At 36.7% G+C, this 17,749-nt stretch overlaps 1 protein-coding gene across 1 annotated transcript in view; it reads left to right on the forward strand.

The window, feature by feature from the left end:
• Positions 1 to 9,072, forward strand: part of LOC104020875 (guanine nucleotide-binding protein G(q) subunit alpha) — a 137,972-nt gene extending 128,900 nt beyond the window's left edge. The window contains exons 6-7 of the mRNA XM_087741589.1: positions 407 to 560; positions 4,229 to 9,072. Coding sequence (XP_087597715.1) covers positions 407 to 560; positions 4,229 to 4,419 — 345 coding nt within the window. The 3' untranslated portion in view covers positions 4,420 to 9,072. The remainder of the gene's footprint in view (positions 1 to 406; positions 561 to 4,228) is intronic.
• The last annotated feature ends 8,677 nt before the right edge of the window (positions 9,073 to 17,749 follow it).

The following is a 17,749-nucleotide window of genomic DNA, read 5'->3' on the forward strand; positions in this document are numbered from 1 at the left end:
AATATTCTTAAACCTTGAACTGGTTATTATGTCTTGTTGTGGTATACTTGTCCTTACCATGAATCGTACGAATCAATACCCACCAGTTTGTTGGCTGGTCAGAACTGTGTATACTCAGACTTCACAAATGTACCTGTTACAGCTTTCATGTTCATGGCCTGTGTTTTAAAGAATACTTACACTTGAGCAGTTGAATTTGCAAAAGGAAAATGCCTATTTATTTAATTAACTGCTTACTTATTAATAGTAATTTAATTACTTGAACCTTACCTTATTGGTAGGAAGGTGCAAAACATGGAATGGATCCATTTACCAAATAAAGTGAAATTGCATGAGTTTATTTAAGAAAAAAAATTAAAAATTATTTTCATGACCACCAAAATTCCACTCTCTTTTTTTATTCCAGAATCGAATGGAAGAAAGCAAAGCACTCTTTAGGACAATTATCACATATCCATGGTTCCAGAACTCTTCAGTCATTCTGTTCTTAAATAAAAAAGATCTCTTAGAGGAGAAAATTATGTACTCCCATCTAGTTGATTATTTTCCAGAGTATGATGGTAAGTATAATGACACCGGAGCTCATGCTCTGTTTACGCTGCAGTAATGACAAATTATAATAGCCTTGTCCAAATGCTAGGCAGATAGATTCTTTGATATATTTTGCTCTTTAAAAAAAAAAAAGGTGCTTTGCCATTTTTAATCATCTAAATTTTTAAAATATGATTGAACTCCTGTGGGATTTTTTTAGACTGCTAGGATTTCATTTTATACTGTACTTAATTGTGGATAGAATGGCAGAACCTTTCATGGGAAATTGGTGACTTTTAGATGAGTATTGTCATATTAGCAATGAACCACATTCTGTCCTTTTTCATAAGTTGGGGTGAGGGTTTAAACTGAAGTATAAAAGCTAAAAAAAAAAAAAAAAAAAAAAAAAGCATTCCTCATTCCTTGCTTTCACACATTATCTCCCATGCTCTTTTTTTTGAGGTTTGGTTTTGTGTAAGGCTGAATATCTGAGGGCAAGTCTCATAAGCTCTCTGTGGCACCCAGACAAACCAGTAGCACTTCTTCCACCCTTTTATTGTACCTCTCTTTTCCTTTGTTTTAATTTTACGTTATTTATATGTGAAGCTTAATGTGCGTGTCCATAAAAAAATTGTGTGGATTGTACAGCTGTTTCTACTGAAACTGTACTTTCGGAAAGTTCTCCTGAGATAAAAAGCTAAGTATTTTGAGGTAACTGAGTGGAAGCTGTGGTAACAGAGAAAAATCAAACCCATATAATAACAGGTCTAAAGAACTAAATGCTCCTATTTTTAAAAAAAGAAAATCATCTTTGTCCTACCAGGGAGTGAATAGCACATTTGAAAGCAGAATAAAAGACTAAATCTCTCATGTTCAAATATGGAGAGTAATAATAGGAAAAATTTACATTTTGTTTCCTGTTTAAGGGGAAGGAAACAGTGAACAGCCTGCAGTATCAGACTGTATTATTTATGAGTCACTGTAAGTTTAGTTTCATAGTGCTATGCAGAAGAGAACTGGCAGTTGAATAGAAATATGCTCATTCTTTTGAGTTTACTTCATAGGACAATTTCCCTAGATGACATCCTGAAGGTGAGAACAGTATTCTCTGTTATCACCACTCAAGTGACAATCAAGCCTGTGTTAAATGCTTGTCCAGAAAAAACAGACAAAACTCAACCACTCAGCTCAGAGAAACCGTATTTCTCCTGTCCTTTGCCATTGGTGAGGGAAAAAAAGATTATGGACTGGTAGGGCTGTTGGAGTCAAGACCTGGAAGTCTTCAAGAGTCTTTGTCTCTTAATTGTGCAGATCTTGCTGGTCTTAACTCCACAGACAAGGTTATGGTTTGATTTGATTTCTTCTGGTGGCAGGATAGGATCTGTGGCTTGCAGAGGTCACCATGTGGTCCCCTCTTCTGTCCCAGCACACTGGGGACATTGGAGGTGGGAGAATTTGAGGAAGAGATCAGAATTCGGTATTTTTCTGCTGGATCACTTCTCCCATTTGTTTTCCTGCACAAGGGAGAAAGTAGCATAGGGATGAGACCTGCTAGCCAGGATAGCAAATTGGACTGATTAAATTAAGCTAGGTGGTTCTGCTGCACAGTGTATTGTAACAGCATTGGAAGGGGGACTGAGGCATGCTCAGGGGTCTGTGTATTGCATGAAGGCATCCCTGCACGGCTAGTACTAGAAGACTGACTCACAGACTGGAATGAAGAGCTGGGGGAGGGAGAGAGGACAAAGACAAAAAGCGGCCATAGTTGGGAGGAAAAGAAGAGAAAAATATTAATGTAGTACTTCTTATAGAGATCTTGAATGTATCATGTAGAGACAGTCTTCAAAAACTGCTGATGAGGGAGCAGTGGACAAGAAACTGACTGCTTTATATGGCAGCTCTTTTCCAAGTCTCCATACTATTTAGATCACAACCACTTTGCAGTCTGAATTTAACACTGACTCATTCAATTTTTTTTCTAAATTCCTGAGGTCATAAACATTCTTTCTAACCTCAATTTTCCATACTTGAACTTCAGTCAAATGAAAATTTAAATTACGTGATAGTCAGTAGAGGTGTGATTTGGTACGCAAATTTGTATACAGGCTTTGAATAGTGCAGCAGATTTTGAGAGCATGCTGTGTCTAGCTACTGTGAAACTGTTTAACAAAATTCTAGGAAGTTGTTTAAAACAGTAAGTGGTTTATTTTGAAGAAATCATTGTCTTTGGAAGTCTAAGAGTTTTCTTCACAAATATTGCAAATTTATTTGTGGCAGTGTGAGACTTATTGTTGTTGCTGTTCTATAGAGTCTGGGTGACCAAGCCAAAGGCTAGACCCTGTTGTGTTTTAGAAGCTGTAGAAATGTTGAACAGTTCTCTGTCCTGCTTCAGAGAGCTTATGATCTGTTTATGTGCCTAAATCTCAGGAAATGTGTAATCTGTATATGTGTATGTATGTACATATATCTACATACATGTTCATATGCATACACCCATATGTTCCAGAATCTTACTCCCCCTCCACATGGCTCGGCAGCACACCAGAAAGTATGTGATTTCTCTTCCCCACATTCCCTACCTGAGTTTTATGTAGTTACCCAAATTGGAAATGTTAGCAATTGTAAGCTTGAAGTATTAAAAATAAGGTTTATTTTCCAGTTGTTGAAAAATACGTGGGCATGGGCTAACCCCCGAAGTACAGATTTCGTAACTACTGAAGGACAGAGCTCCATAAAACAGCTGAGCACTGGTATTTATATTGCCATGTAACTAGACCAGGACTAATGAAGAGAAAAGGAGGAGGAGGCAGCACAGAAAACGTGCATTCTGTAGAAACCCACATTCCAGAAGCTTGAGAGCAAGGGAATAATGGCCTTCAGAAATGGCACTGGAATAATGGAACAGAGTTCTACATCTTGTGGCTAATGTTCCTGCTTCTGCACTGTTCTTTTGGCTGTGAGCGTGAATGAATCCTCGCTGTTCCAGGCTGGAAGTCATTACTTTACCTTCTGTCTTCAGTAAAGCTGAACACGTGGTTTGGTTACATAGACTCTGCATCCTTCTGAGAATTACAACCTTAATTTAGATCTGATAGGATCATTATCATACATAATTTAGATAACATGGGCCTTTTGCAATCAAACAGCTTCAGCTGGAGAGCATGTGTACTTTATTACCACTAAAGTAAATAAAGTTCTGTTGGTGATAGTGTTAGACCAGTTCAGGATATAACTTCATTATGCTACCTACTAAAATCCTCAAAAAACTACTAAATGTTGCAGTGCTAAAAGAAGTTAAGTATAATTTATATATAGTAGGTGTAGACTGAACATTGACCAATTCTATTAACGTTTTCAAAGATTAATTAGTATAGCTAATTTTTTGTTTTTCATTACATGCAGTTATAAATCACCTGTTTTAAATGTTATCTTACCAAAGAACGAGGATAGTCAGGAGGAAAAGGGCAACTTTGACATGATAGCTCTGACTCGATGAACTTCTAAAATTTCCTTCCATCTTTATTTTCATAGTTCCTACCAGGAAGAAAGTAGCCACTGTATGATACTATTGATTAGTAAAAAGTTCCCTGTCTTCTCTTACATGAGGACCACAGACTGACTTTTCTTGTTTTGTGTTAAAGAAGTTCAAATACTGAATCGACTTTAAGAAAACTGACTTTCTCTTCTTAATCATCAGGACCACAACGGGATGCACAAGCGGCACGAGAGTTCATCCTGAAGATGTTTGTAGACCTGAATCCAGACAGTGACAAAATTATCTACTCCCACTTCACATGCGCTACAGACACAGAGAATATCCGCTTCGTCTTTGCTGCTGTCAAGGACACAATCCTACAGTTAAACCTGAAGGAGTACAACCTGGTCTAACTGTGCCTAGGAGGCCCTCCAAAACCAACTTTGCGTGATTAAAGATATACAAGAGGGACTGTATTATCTGTGAAAACAATTTGCATAATACTAATTTATTGCCGGCCTGGACTCTGTGAATGTCCACAGAGTTTGTAGTTAATATTATGATTTTATTTAAACAATATGGAGGAAAACCAAAAGATGCTGAAGTACATTCACAGCACATTTCCTCATTTTTTAGGCAAAACCTTGTGACTCAATGTGTTTTAAATTCTCAGTCATACATTTACAAAAGATAGCAGTTTTTTGCTATTGAAGCAAAATCAAGCTGGTTTCCTCTTTCCCTGACCCTTTCTCTCTCCCTCCTTCCCCTCCCCCCTTATCTTTTACAAGGTACAATGGCCTTTTTTTCCCAGTTGCATTCCTGGGTGAAATATTTTCTGTTGAGTGATTTGGTCAGGAAAATACTATCATCAGAACTGAAGTCATCAGTCATTCTAATTTTACAGTATGTACTTTCTCTGAAGGATCAAAAGTATTGATACTGTGATTTTTAGATTCTTGACATGAGTGTCTTAATTCTGTCTTCACTTTTGGGACTAGAATATTGGGATTGCAAAATAAAATTACAGTTGTCTAAGGATATTAAATTTAACCATATTTTCACAGTTCAGAAAGGTGCAGAGAAGACAGTAATGAAAAAATTAAGACACAACCTGGGATGTATGTGGAATATCTTAGAATCTCTTAATTGCCATGTGCCATTTTTTTCTCTCTTCTTTTATTCACAAATGCCAAATAGAAATGTTATAGACACTACATTTTCCCCAGTGGCTACAGCCTGAAACAGTGGGTTTTTTTCAGTTGCGTGGGTTTTTTTTTCTTAAGTTAGAGCTTTTCTAAGTGTTCTTTTTCCACAGTAGAAAGATTATTTTTATTGTATAAAATTAATGTTGCCAAATCTGGCTTTTTATAAAACCAATGCTCTTGAAACATAAAATACTGATTGAAATGCCAAACTGATGGGTTGGGAACTGACCTGATTGAGTCAACTGCCAAATGATGAACAAACAGTTTCAGCTCATATGTTCCCTTTTTTGGAAAGTGTTCCATTTTCTATTGCCAAAACCAACAGTGTGAGTGAATATGCTACGAGGTGCACCATGCACACGCATGTGGTCTACTAATTTAAAGACAGTTTAAATCTCTTCTTATGTCAGGTATGGCATGAGATTGTTTTCTGTAATAATATCAAGGCACCTTTAGTTGTATAACAAGAAACTATTGATGAGAGATGACTTTCAGGAACCTTTCTTGATAAGGTTGCTTGTTAACTAACTGATTCACAGACATTTGATAGGCTTTCATGAAAAATAGCCTCTCTCAATGTTCTTTAGAAAAGATTTATTAATGTAAATGAAGCAGTGAGAAAATCATTCTTGAAATTTAAATGTGCAATTTTTTAACAACAAAAATGCAGCACACATTGATGAGCCTTTATTCTGCAGCTTAGGTTGAAAGGTGTTTTTTGACCAGGTGCATGATTGCTAGCAAGCTACAGAAAACTCAGAGTTCAGACATGTAATTGGATTGATTATCTGCAATGCCAAGTAGCACTAGAGTGCACTTAACACAGAAATTGCTGCCTCATAGCAGCGGATGGGAGGTGGAAAAAAATAATGGCTTATTAGTTGATTACCAAAGTTAACAATAAATACTAATGAGACGTTTTTCATCCTTAACCCTCCCAGCTCCAAAACAACAATATTAAGAACAGTTGCTATTTTTTGCCCCCTCTCAAAACACCTTGTAATTTAAAACTGGTTGTAGGTATAGTGCAATTATGAATGCTATAATCATTGTACATACATCTATATATATATATGGCAGCATCCATATTGGCTTTGTAATCATTAATTTTTGGCAAATTGAATGTGCTGTATTGATATGTATCTATGTAATTGTATTGTATGTCTTATAGCTAATTCACATTTTAAATAATGTTATTTTATTTACTTTTTTAAGAGAGAAGAATGTAAATTTTGTCAGTTTATTTCTGACTAGGGATTTGTTGTTGTTTTTTATTTACAAAACAAAAAAAAATACTATAGTACAGAGCGGTACTAGCATCGTGCTGTATAAAATCATTTGCACATTCCTGAACAGAAGTAAATTGGAGACACCCAGACAGAGGCCATTCAAAACAATGCTTAAATCATGTCAGGGCTTTATACAGGTGTAGAAACCAGTCTTACTAGAAGAATTTATGCCATTATATCTAGGATTGGAACATAAGCTTTTAAATATAAATTTAATTTACATTTGGCAGATTCACGTTAGGTTACTTTTACTTTTCTAATAGGCTTTATTAGAAAAGCAAATCTAGAGATATTTCAAGCCATTGTGCGTAAGTACTAATGGGTATATGTTGTTGCCCTAAAAATGCCATGAAAAAGTACGGAACGTCAGATCAATCCAACAGTCTTTCAGAAACTGCAGAAACCTTAGATATAACAACAACAACCAAAAAGTCACTATTGTTAATGATTTTAAGGCGTTAAAGCATTTTATTTAATAAAGCTAAAGCAGGTAGATCTAGGCTATAAAAAGTTACACTGACATTTTGAATAGGGGATCAGAGCAGTGACTCTTACATACAGCATTACAGAATTGGTCCTGATCTTGCTATAAATGCAACAGAGCTTCTGTTTTCACAGTTCCACTGTTGATAATATCCCTTCTTTTAACCTGGGAATACATTGCCCATGCTGGATTCAGTGCTATGAATGGAACTGTGGCCAAAAAAGAAAAAGGAAAAAAAAAAAAAAAAAAAAGGACAGACAGTGGTGTCTAACAAAGGTTTGGGGTTGTTTGTTTTTTGTTTTTTTTTTTTTTAATTTGCCTTGTTTTGTTACGGGATATTGGGTGGGGGAGAAGGAAATGTGGTTCTGAGTTTTGTATAAAAACAAAACAAAAGTTTACTCATGCTTTATAGTTACATTGTGATTGCAAATTTTTCAAGAGTGTGTGCCACTGGGCTACTTCTGGTATATATTAGGTAAGTTGAACCTGTGGCAATGTTTAGATCATTTGAGCATGTTCTGAAAAAAAAAAAAAATATTCGGCATGCCAAGGCAAGCTTTACATGAATCACCTAACACAGCATTGCAGTGTGACAGTTTACAAAAACATTTCCTTTTTAAATGACACAGCTGTTCCCACTTGCAGTATGTTCCATAGTGGTGGTGGTGGTGGTGTTGCTGTTGTTTTAATTGGTGGTTTCTGCGATGCCTTATAGTGCTTGAGTCCAGAAGTTTGTGCCTCTAACTTGAAGCTGAAGGCAAAAACATCAAGATAGAAACCCATTTAACTTTGCCAAAATTATGTGATTTCTTTGAATGTCATAAATGGGGGAGGAGGGAAGGAAAACGTCTTGGGAACCTGTGTATTCTAGATGTTCACTAGCACAAGAAAGCTGTAATATGTGTTTTACAGAAACCTTAAACTTGCCTTTTTCACAAATCAACTGGCACTGTCCTTACATATATAGGATGATGCAGCTATAAGGGCAGTTTACTTTTTATAATTCAGACTCTTTTGATTGTCAAAGTGTATGGACTGTAATTTTTAATCATACTGCCACATGATTGTGAATCGCTTTTTTAAGTTTGAAAGTGGAGAAGAGACTTTTTATGCTGGATATCCGTCAGAATTGACTGTGTGATTTGCAAAAACTCTAAATGGGGGGAAAAGGGCTGCATATAAAGACATTGCTAGACTCCCAGCCTTTGGTTATAAGGTGCAGAGACTTTCAGGTTACTCAACTTCATGACCCTTTCCTTATTATATGTTCTTCACAAAAGAATTAAATATTAGGAGAAAAGAAAGACATGTTAACCCACATGAAAAAATAAAATTTACCTAGTTAATTTATTATACGTGCTGCTGTTCTTGGAGGTCTGTGCATGGTTATCCTGCAGGCTATTACATTAGTGAACTAGTGTTAATATGCATAGCATATTAACAAGGCCTACAAATGACCTACCTCTAGCTAAGAGACCAGTAAATTAAATATGCTTTGGAGAGACCATCCTAAGTTAGGAAATTAAAATGTCCTGGTGTAGGTAATTAATTACGGTATTTTAGAAATTCACACTTTTGTAAATACGGTCCCTCTTTTGACTTAAACCATAAATTCTAAAATTCAGTATGCATTAAACAACTGAAGCCATCTGTCCCTGTCCACTTTATTAGTTTAGTAGAGATCTTGCAAAACTATACGTTCAGTTTGAGAAGAGGAGCTACTGGTATTTCCTCTTTTTTGGCTTTTGGTTACCCATAACATTTCCAGTTTTATCAGTCAAACCAGAAACATTTCAATGTAGTCAACAACACATTGAGGGTCACTATTCAGCTATGTGAAGGGATTTTACTCTAAGTTTCACTCAAGCTTTTTCACAGTAGCCATGCTGCAGGAAAGAAAGGAATAGAGGGAGATTTTGAAGACAGTGTGAAAAATACAAAGTCAGACAGATCAATCTTACTGTAAGTCTGTTGGTTTGGGTTTTTTTCTCTCAAAATACAGTCTAAGCTGAAGTCTGTTGCTGGATTCCTCATTTACCATGCTGCAGGAAATCCTTATTTGACCAATTTTTTTTTTTTTTTGGGGGGGGGGGGAGGGGTGTCAGATACATTTTTAAACTTGCAGTATTTAAAAATAAAGATCATATTTGCTGTTCTTAAAGTGTCATTTAAATGCATGTATTGTGTGTTGTTTGAGGGACAGAAATAGTGTTTTTGGAAAAAAAACTCATATTGTACAGATACTGCCCCTCAAAAGTGTTGCTGGTTAAAAATACAATATTTTTGGCCATAACTTCGTACTATAGTATCTTCATTCCTTGAAATTTAGCTTTTCCGAAATATTATTTGGACTTATTGTTCTCCCAAAATGCTTCTTATTATGATAAATGTTGGATAGATGTATTACTCCATTATTACTTTTTAATTATATGCATTCTGTCCTCATTGTCTAAATATTAAAATTTCCAGAATATCTATTACAGGCAGAACTTTCAAAACATTTAAGGATTGTTACAGTGGAGACAGTAATTTGACAGTATTATTAAAAGATTTTTTTGGCTTGTGTACTATGGAAACTCGGAAGCATGGGGGAAAACAAATATCTCACTTTCAGAATTTGTAGATGGCAAGGTGAATTTCTTAGGCATTTTGGCTGATTGCAGTAGTACTGCAAGAGCAGACTTTCTTTGATCTTTTTGTTTGCCTGTATGATGATGGAATAATGGAAAGATGCCTACGTGTTGCTTTTCAGTAGTCTAGCTCATATCTGGTCAACAATCAGTGGATCTCAAATCTCCATTACTGAAGGAACAGAATTTTGGGCCAGTTGCAAAAATGAGTTTGTTCTCTATTATGTGATCACAACAGTTTAAGTAAGGTTCTTGGAGTCAAACAGTTTGCCTAAGCAAGGATTTGAGTGAATAGTTCCTGATTTTTCTTTCCTGTTGCAGAATGTAAGGGAGAGGGATCAGTGGGGAAGGATTTATTTTATCTTTATGTCTCACTGAAGATAACGTCAACAAAAATACACTGTCAGTGGTGTTATTTAGATATGTGAAATAGATGTAGAAACTGCATCTGTGTGATAAATTCTGCATAGCTGTGATAAAACCTTACATCACATACTATGATCATATCACCCGATTGCCAACTGCTTTGTAGGATACTGTCCCAAACATCTAGGAGTTCCAAAGAGTTTGTAGACCACCACAAAATACACAGTTGTCAGCTCCTCAGGAACGCATCTGGTGTCAGTATCTGGTATCAAGGCAGCTGACCCCCTCTCGTGCTACCAAAGGGAACTACCCTCCAAGACCTCAGTTCCTGGCTCTCAGCTGCATGGGCTTTTCCCTCTCCCTTATGTCAGCCCTGCCACCTGGCCAGCCAATAAACTGGGTGAAAAACACCCACTCATTTTTGCTCTTCTTGCTTGGCTGGTTTAGTAGACTAATTTTCAGGGATTTCAGCCAATTTGGCTAATCAACGGTTCAGACAAGCTCTAAGCTGATTAAATGGAAGAGGTAGAATTGTGTGGCCAAAAGGCTTAGAAGTCGGGGAAAAAAGTAACACTCCCCTCCCTTTAAAACCTAGTCCTGAACACTGTAAGTATCTAAAACCTTCATTTTATGCACTTCATGGGCTATTAGTTCTTGTTGCTTGGAAAGATTGCTCTTTTCACTTTGAAAGGTCTTGATTGCACTTTTATCCTGGGGAAAAAAAAAAAATACAGGACAAGGAAAACTCTTTTCTGCTCCCCTTTAAGAATAACGTATTTGTGTATATATTGACTAAACCCAGCTGTAGTCAGACTGAAGCCAACAAGTCACACTTGGTGATAGGGATGGAGAAATACAAGAATTGGGCTTTCACTCATCTCACAGGAAAAAAAATGGTTCTTGTTCATTTCCAGTAAGATCTTAAAAAAAAATAAAAATCCATCTTAAGGTATTTAAAATGCCTTGTCGTTGTGCATGATGTTCAAGGTTTACCGTGTCCTTGTCCAAGGCACTCCTTCCTTCTCCATTGACACTTGTCTATCACACTGATTGCTTTCTGCCATCTAAAGAAAATATTTTTACAGTACTGCTTTATGTATGTACACTCTGGAATACTTTCTGATCCTTGTGAATTAAATGTAAATTGGTCTGCTAAAATTGAACAATTGATGAAGTGTAATACAGCTGAAGAAGACCGCACTTTTTGCTTAATCTTATTTCATGTTCCTCTTGCCATCTTGTTCTGATTATTTTTCTGTATCTTTCCTTTATCCTGTTTGCCATAAAGAGAAGGTTCCTTGACATATCAGAGTCAGTTCTGGTAATGATTACAGAATTGATCATACTGGCTAAATTAAAGACAAATTGTGAATAAGAATAGCTTCAGAAAGTTCCTGTAATTGGGGCCAGATCCAATTAGCATTGTGGACAGGCATTTCAGAAAACAAAACTATAACACTATAGCTGTAATACAGTCAACTGAAGGATACAGTAGGATAATGTGGGCCAAATTGGGCCAAAATACCCATTTTAATATGTCATTTTGCATTGTCAATACAGAACTGTGTTTGCCAAGATGTGACTGAAAATTTGCTTTTTTTCCTACAGTCCTGTATGAGGTGGTTAATGCAATGGTCAGACTAGCACTCAACTGAAGAGATGCATTAATTCAACAATAAGTTCAAATGTATTCTTGCAGAGATAAGTTATTACATAAGATTACTTTATATGATGCTAACAAAAAACACGACTTGCATGCAGTAAACATTTAAGATATTGCACTTTTATACATTTATTATAAAGAGGAATCACTCTCTCCCTAAAAATAAAATTCCATTTATCTCAAGATGAAGTATCTGGAGTCTCTTAACAACTGTCAGTTAACTGTGCACACAAGTGTGATTATTGTATACTAGAGGTTAATCGATTTTTATCACATGCTGTAGAATATTTGGTTCATTCTAAATGCTGATTTTGGAAAGGCAGAACAATGTTTTGTATCAATATCTTGATTGCTACTTTTCTCAGCATGTCTTAGGAGAACTTCACAGTTACTGATAGGACCTGATTTATTTTAGCTCAAGAAATGGACTGCAATGTAAAATCCTTTTTCTCCAGGTACTGTAGAACTTCACTGTTTTATCTAACTTTACTGAAGTTAAGCAACCTGAGTGTAATTGAGAGGCAAAAGGCCGGATATAAACGTAATCAAATTGGATAATTCCCTCACATAATAATCTTTTAAGAAATACAAATCAATAATAAAACATAAATCAATAATATCACTATAATTAAGCTGATGGAGCTATTCCTCTTGAATTGCAACAGGCTATTGTGGTACTGAGAAGAATCAGTTTTCCTCATCTTATATATGTAATCATCATATTCAGATTCTTTACCAGATCTCAGAAGTGTTCAAATGATGCTATGACTAATATTTGTAAAAACAGCTTAATTGATTTTCAGTATTATTTAATATGGTCTAGAAATTGTTTGCATCTCTTGTAGGAAAGTATAGAAATGGTGGCATAAGTGGAAGATTCCTACAGTTATGGATTAAACAATTTTCTTTTGATATATATTCACATTCATACATGCTGATTTTATTTCTGCTAATATGAAACAAAAGCAACTACACTGAAGATAGCAAAATGTAATTCTCAATTTAAAACCAGAAGAGTAAAACAGTATATAGCTCTGGAAGGCGAATATAGGACTCATCCTAGATGATGGTGTAAATGAGCACAACAATTTTCATAAGCAGAGAAAAGCTTAAGTAAACTAAGAAACCATTTTGTAATCATTTAGGTGAGTGTTGACTTGTTCAAGGCTAATAGGAAAATAAAAACGGGGTACAAGATACTTTGTTAGCATATCTCTAAGAGACTTTAAACATTTGTCACAAAAATTACAAAGTAATGCGGGTTAAGAGTTCTTTCTCCCTTACTCTGGTGTTCAACACTTGAGTAATACATACTATTGCAGAGCGCTCAAAATTAATGACACTTCCAAATTGCAGCAGAGGGGAACAGTGTAATGCTGCAAGGCATAGAAGGCTAACCTTACATACCCAATCAAGTAAGTGAAACTGATTTTGCTAGTTGACCTGCAAAATATGTGTAATTCAATTATCTGCTATGTCTTAGCATTATAAAATGTTACTGTGACTTCATTAGCCTAGCAGATGATTTTTTAATTCTTCACTCTTCAGTCATTCTAATGGTAGTATGAAAGAACAGTTGTCTTACGCGAGGCTACAAAACCAGAAGGTGAATTCCTTTTCCCAGCTCTCCAGCGCTTAATGTCCTGATTTGCTGTCTTAGAGAGCCACGAGTACGGCCTTTATTTAGTCATCTATTGCACAGCAAGCAAAAAGACAGGTCTCTGCCACCAGAAATTAATGAAATGGCAGACAAGTTTAGCTGCTGCAGACGTCATCTTCTGCAATCTATTCATACTACTTTAGTCTTTGCTTTCAATAATGCTGTGCCCGATACGTTTTAGTAGAAGGAAAATAGATTTGCTTGTCTGCCTCGAGGTCTTCGAGTAAAAATTTGACTCCACTGGGATCTATGAAAAAGAAAGCTGCTTCTTAGAGGAGGCTTCTGTTAGAGCTGATCACCTGAAATTTCCCAACATTTACTTGCTAGTTTAAGTTCGGTAAGTAACAGAGGTTGAAGCATTAGTGTAAAGAAAGCATGCATTTCTACCACCAACAGCAGTCTGTCTTGAGCCGACTGACTCAGGCTGACATGGCATTATTTAAAATGCTCATGGTTACATGGAAATTCCCACATGGTACACTGCTGTCACTGTGACCCGCTGTGCCACCTGTGAACCCAGGGTCCCAGAGGGTGGGAATTTTAACAAAGTCTTAGCGTCTGATGTTTCTGCATTCAAAGCAAGAGCAGTTCTGCTGTTCCTTTAGTGGAACAGAGTTTCTCTACCACAGAGATACCTTATTCACTTTCTGCTTTTTTCCTCTCCTTCTCTCTTATTTTTATTGAAAAAAAATAACTTTCAAGGGAACCAGGAAGGCTAATGACATACTACACTCACATTCCAGACAACAGTTTTCAGCAGTCTTGTTTGAGCCCACAAGACACCAAGAGGTTTAGGAATATGACCACTGGCTATTAATTTTGAGTCTGTAATTACAACATTAAGCCTGTAACATCTGGTGAGATTTGATATGTAGATACCCCTTGTTCTTTAGGAAGATGCCTTTACTGATACAGTAAAAGGTGATTTCAAGTTTAGGATTTCTCAAGTGGCCAGAAAAGAAGTAATTGATGATAGATGGCCATTAACAGTGTACTGTGATCTACAGTGAGAACAAGCAGGACAGTAGACTGCGAAGTATCCACACACTGAAGTTACTGATGCAGGAGGAGGGGACTTTCTTTTTGTGGAAAACTAATTCAGTAACTATGCTTAGGCCAAAAGTACAAAGAGAAAATAGGAATGTGGAAATCATCATACCACTTAATGAAAATTCTTTTGAAAAAACAAAAAGGTAAAATCTGAGGCATTTTGCCAAGACTTCGAGGCTGTCATTAAAGAAAACTCAAGTTCAGAATGTATCTGTACAACTATATACTACTTTTAGTTATAAATGCAGGAGCTGTGACACTTAGGAAATGGCATATATAAATAATGACATAAAGCATTTAACACACGGCCAATGCCAGGCCACACAATTTTACATCCTTCATCACAGACAGGTCCAAACACTTCGAAGTATATTTGTCTATATGTGCATACACATTTCTATTGGCACAGCAAGCATATCAAGCATTTTATGATGTCTGAGAGCACCATAGTCTTACAGATAATGCTTACCTGCTTAAAGAATCTCCAGAAAGCCATTGTAAAACCATTGTAATTTCATAGATTCTAATGAAAACTAGAAGTCTTGTTTTGTTTTGTTGGGGTTTTTTGTTTTGTTTTGTTTTTTCCTTTAAATTAAACAAAAGTTTATTTTTAAGGTGTTTTCTGCAAGAGCCTGAGTTTCTTGATATGTCTAAGAACAGCAATGGTTGGTCTAGTGGCTGAAGGGTATTAGGTTTTCACAGAATACAATGATGATGAGAAAATCCTGGATGCTGAAGTAGTGTGTGGTCAAGAGACCAGAAGTACTTTGTGAATGTCTGAAAACAGAAATAGTCGGAACATATATATTTCCCAGATCTTTTTGTATATTTCATCATTTAAACCTCATCATTTGGGATTTTAAAAGTTTCAGATGTCCTTCTCAATGTCTTTGGTGTTAACACTACATGTATTGATTTTTAGCTTTTAATTTTTTAGAACTATACTGAATGAATTTGGAACTAGTTGATCAATCATTTTTTAAGTAACAACATATATTTATTAGCATTTACTACAAAATCACATTTGTGTTCAAAGAAAAATGTTAATAGAATGGGAATTATTTATCCACCAAAGAAATAAAGGAAGGCTTTTTTTTTATCATCTAGCACAGTAAACACTGTCACAGTGATTACTGTAAAAACAAACAAGCACTTAAGAGATTCTAGAAGTCATGTAATTCCCATGCATGACTTGCCATTGACAAAGGGTTTGCACCTTTCCCAGACTTAAGTGTTAGTTACAGGGTCACAGCACATCTGAATATCAAATTCAGATGAACAAAATAAAACATAGTCTCTATTTCTTGATTGAATTTCCATCCTCCCTGGACTAGCGTTCAAGCAAACGACTTGCATTTGTATCATTTGTAGTAGTGAGTGCTGAAATTCTGTCACATAAGTGCCTTGACGTTGACTTCATAAGCCAACCCTCACTGTTGCTTAACCTCAGGACAAGCACCATTTTTGGCCTATGGGAGCTAATGGAGAATATTACAGTTCTAGGATTAGTGGTGGGTCTCTGAAGAGCATCTGTTGACCTTGGGCCTTTGCTTCCCTCTTTGTTGGGGTACAAATCTAAACATCTAGTCCCGAGTCCAGGATTTGAGGACTGCAATTCATTATGATTATCCAAGGAGTCTGGAGATCAATACTTGCAAACCTGCTACAGTTTCACAGTGAGTGAACCAGTAAGCAGATAGCTTTACAGAAGTGTAGTCCATTTTGTTTACAGAGAAAACACATTGTAAAAAATTAAATAGCCTACACACCTGCTAATGAGTGATCCACAAAAGCCCCTGACCATCACTGTACATAACTGGCTTCTCATAAGATTCTTAGCAATTTATATTTACCAAATTCCAATACTAAAGGTATTTTCTAATTTCTGCTGGAACTGTGTGGACTGCTTTGTTGTGGATGAATGTTTGTACTTTAAGTACCAAAATGACTTAATGCCTATGAAAGGTAAATTAAACATGCTGTTACAGAGCTTATTTTGGGCCTTGCCCTCCTCTCTGGTACTCTTTTTCACAAATTTTCCCTGTGCTCAGTGGGCACAAATTAAATGTTGTGTAATTTTAAAATTTCACTAGTAGGTTGCAAGTGAATGGTATGTCAATCACTTTTCCAAGGTGGTCAGCTATGAGGATGAAGGAAAATCATGTCAGAAATATGGAGGTCGTTTTCTTCCTGGCAGAAATATTAACTATATAAACCACCAAAGATGCTAACAATGTAGGAGTTAATGAAGCATCTATTTCTCATAAATAGATCAAGATAGGCATTTTTTGGTAAACTTAGCAATAGGTATTTTGATCAAATTTGTTATTTAAAAAGAACATCTCTATTTCATTAGCAGTGTGCTCAGGTGGCCAAGAAGGCCAATGGCATCCTGGCTTGTATCAAGAATAGTGCAGCCAGCAGGACCAGGGAGGTGATAGTGCCCCTGTACTCGGCACTGGTGAGGCTGCACCTCGAGTACTGTGTTCAGTTTTGGGCCCCTCACTACAAGAAGGACATGGAGGTGCTGCAGCGTGTCCAGAGGAGGGCAGCGAAGCTGGTGAAGGGTCTAGAGCACAAGTCCTATGAGGAGCGGCTGAGGGAACTGGGGTTGTTTAGCCTGGAGAAGAGGAGGCTGAGGGGTTGCTCTCTACAACTACCTGAAAGGAGGTTGTAGTGAGGTGGGGTTCAGTCTCTTCTCCCTAGTAACGAGTGATAGAACGAGAGGAAATGGCCTCAAGCTGCGCCAGGGGAGGTTTAGGTTAGACATTAGGAAAAACTTCTTCACCAAGAGGGTGGTCAAGCACTGGAACAGGCTGCCCAGGGCAGTGGCTGAGTCTCCATCGCTGGAGGTATTTAAAAGATGGGTAGACGTGGTGCTCGAGGACATGGTTTAGTGGTGGACTTGGCAGTGATAGGTTGACGGTTGGACTCGATGATCTTAAGGGTCTTTTCCAACCTTGACGATTCCATGATTCTATGATTCTATGATATGTTGTTATAAGGACAGAATATTAAAAATCTATACATTTTAATAGATCTAGAGCATCATTCATGTCAAAGAACCTGTCCTTCTGCGCAGTCACCCTTGCATGTTTTTCTGATATCTGCTTGAGTCTTCTGAAAATGATTGATGGATTAAACACTCCCATAGAGATCCACTCTGTTTAAAATTAATTTAAGACAATTCCCTGTTTCCTCAGTTCCTAAAACCTGTCACTTCCTTATGTGGTCCCATTTTGAGGCTGCATAGACTACAGGAGTATCTTACCTGTACAGCGGGTGTATTGGTGCAGTGTTTCTGTGCAGTCTGCCTGTGAATGGATCTGACTGACTGGCTAACTAACTGACTACAACTTCCTATCTTCTGAAAGACTTTCTTCGCTTGTCAGTAGC

This window comes from Nipponia nippon, unplaced genomic scaffold (assembly GCF_047370975.1).
Source record: "Nipponia nippon isolate SJK-2023a ecotype South Korea unplaced genomic scaffold, ASM4737097v1 scaffold_8, whole genome shotgun sequence".
NCBI lineage: Eukaryota > Metazoa > Chordata > Aves > Pelecaniformes > Threskiornithidae > Nipponia > Nipponia nippon.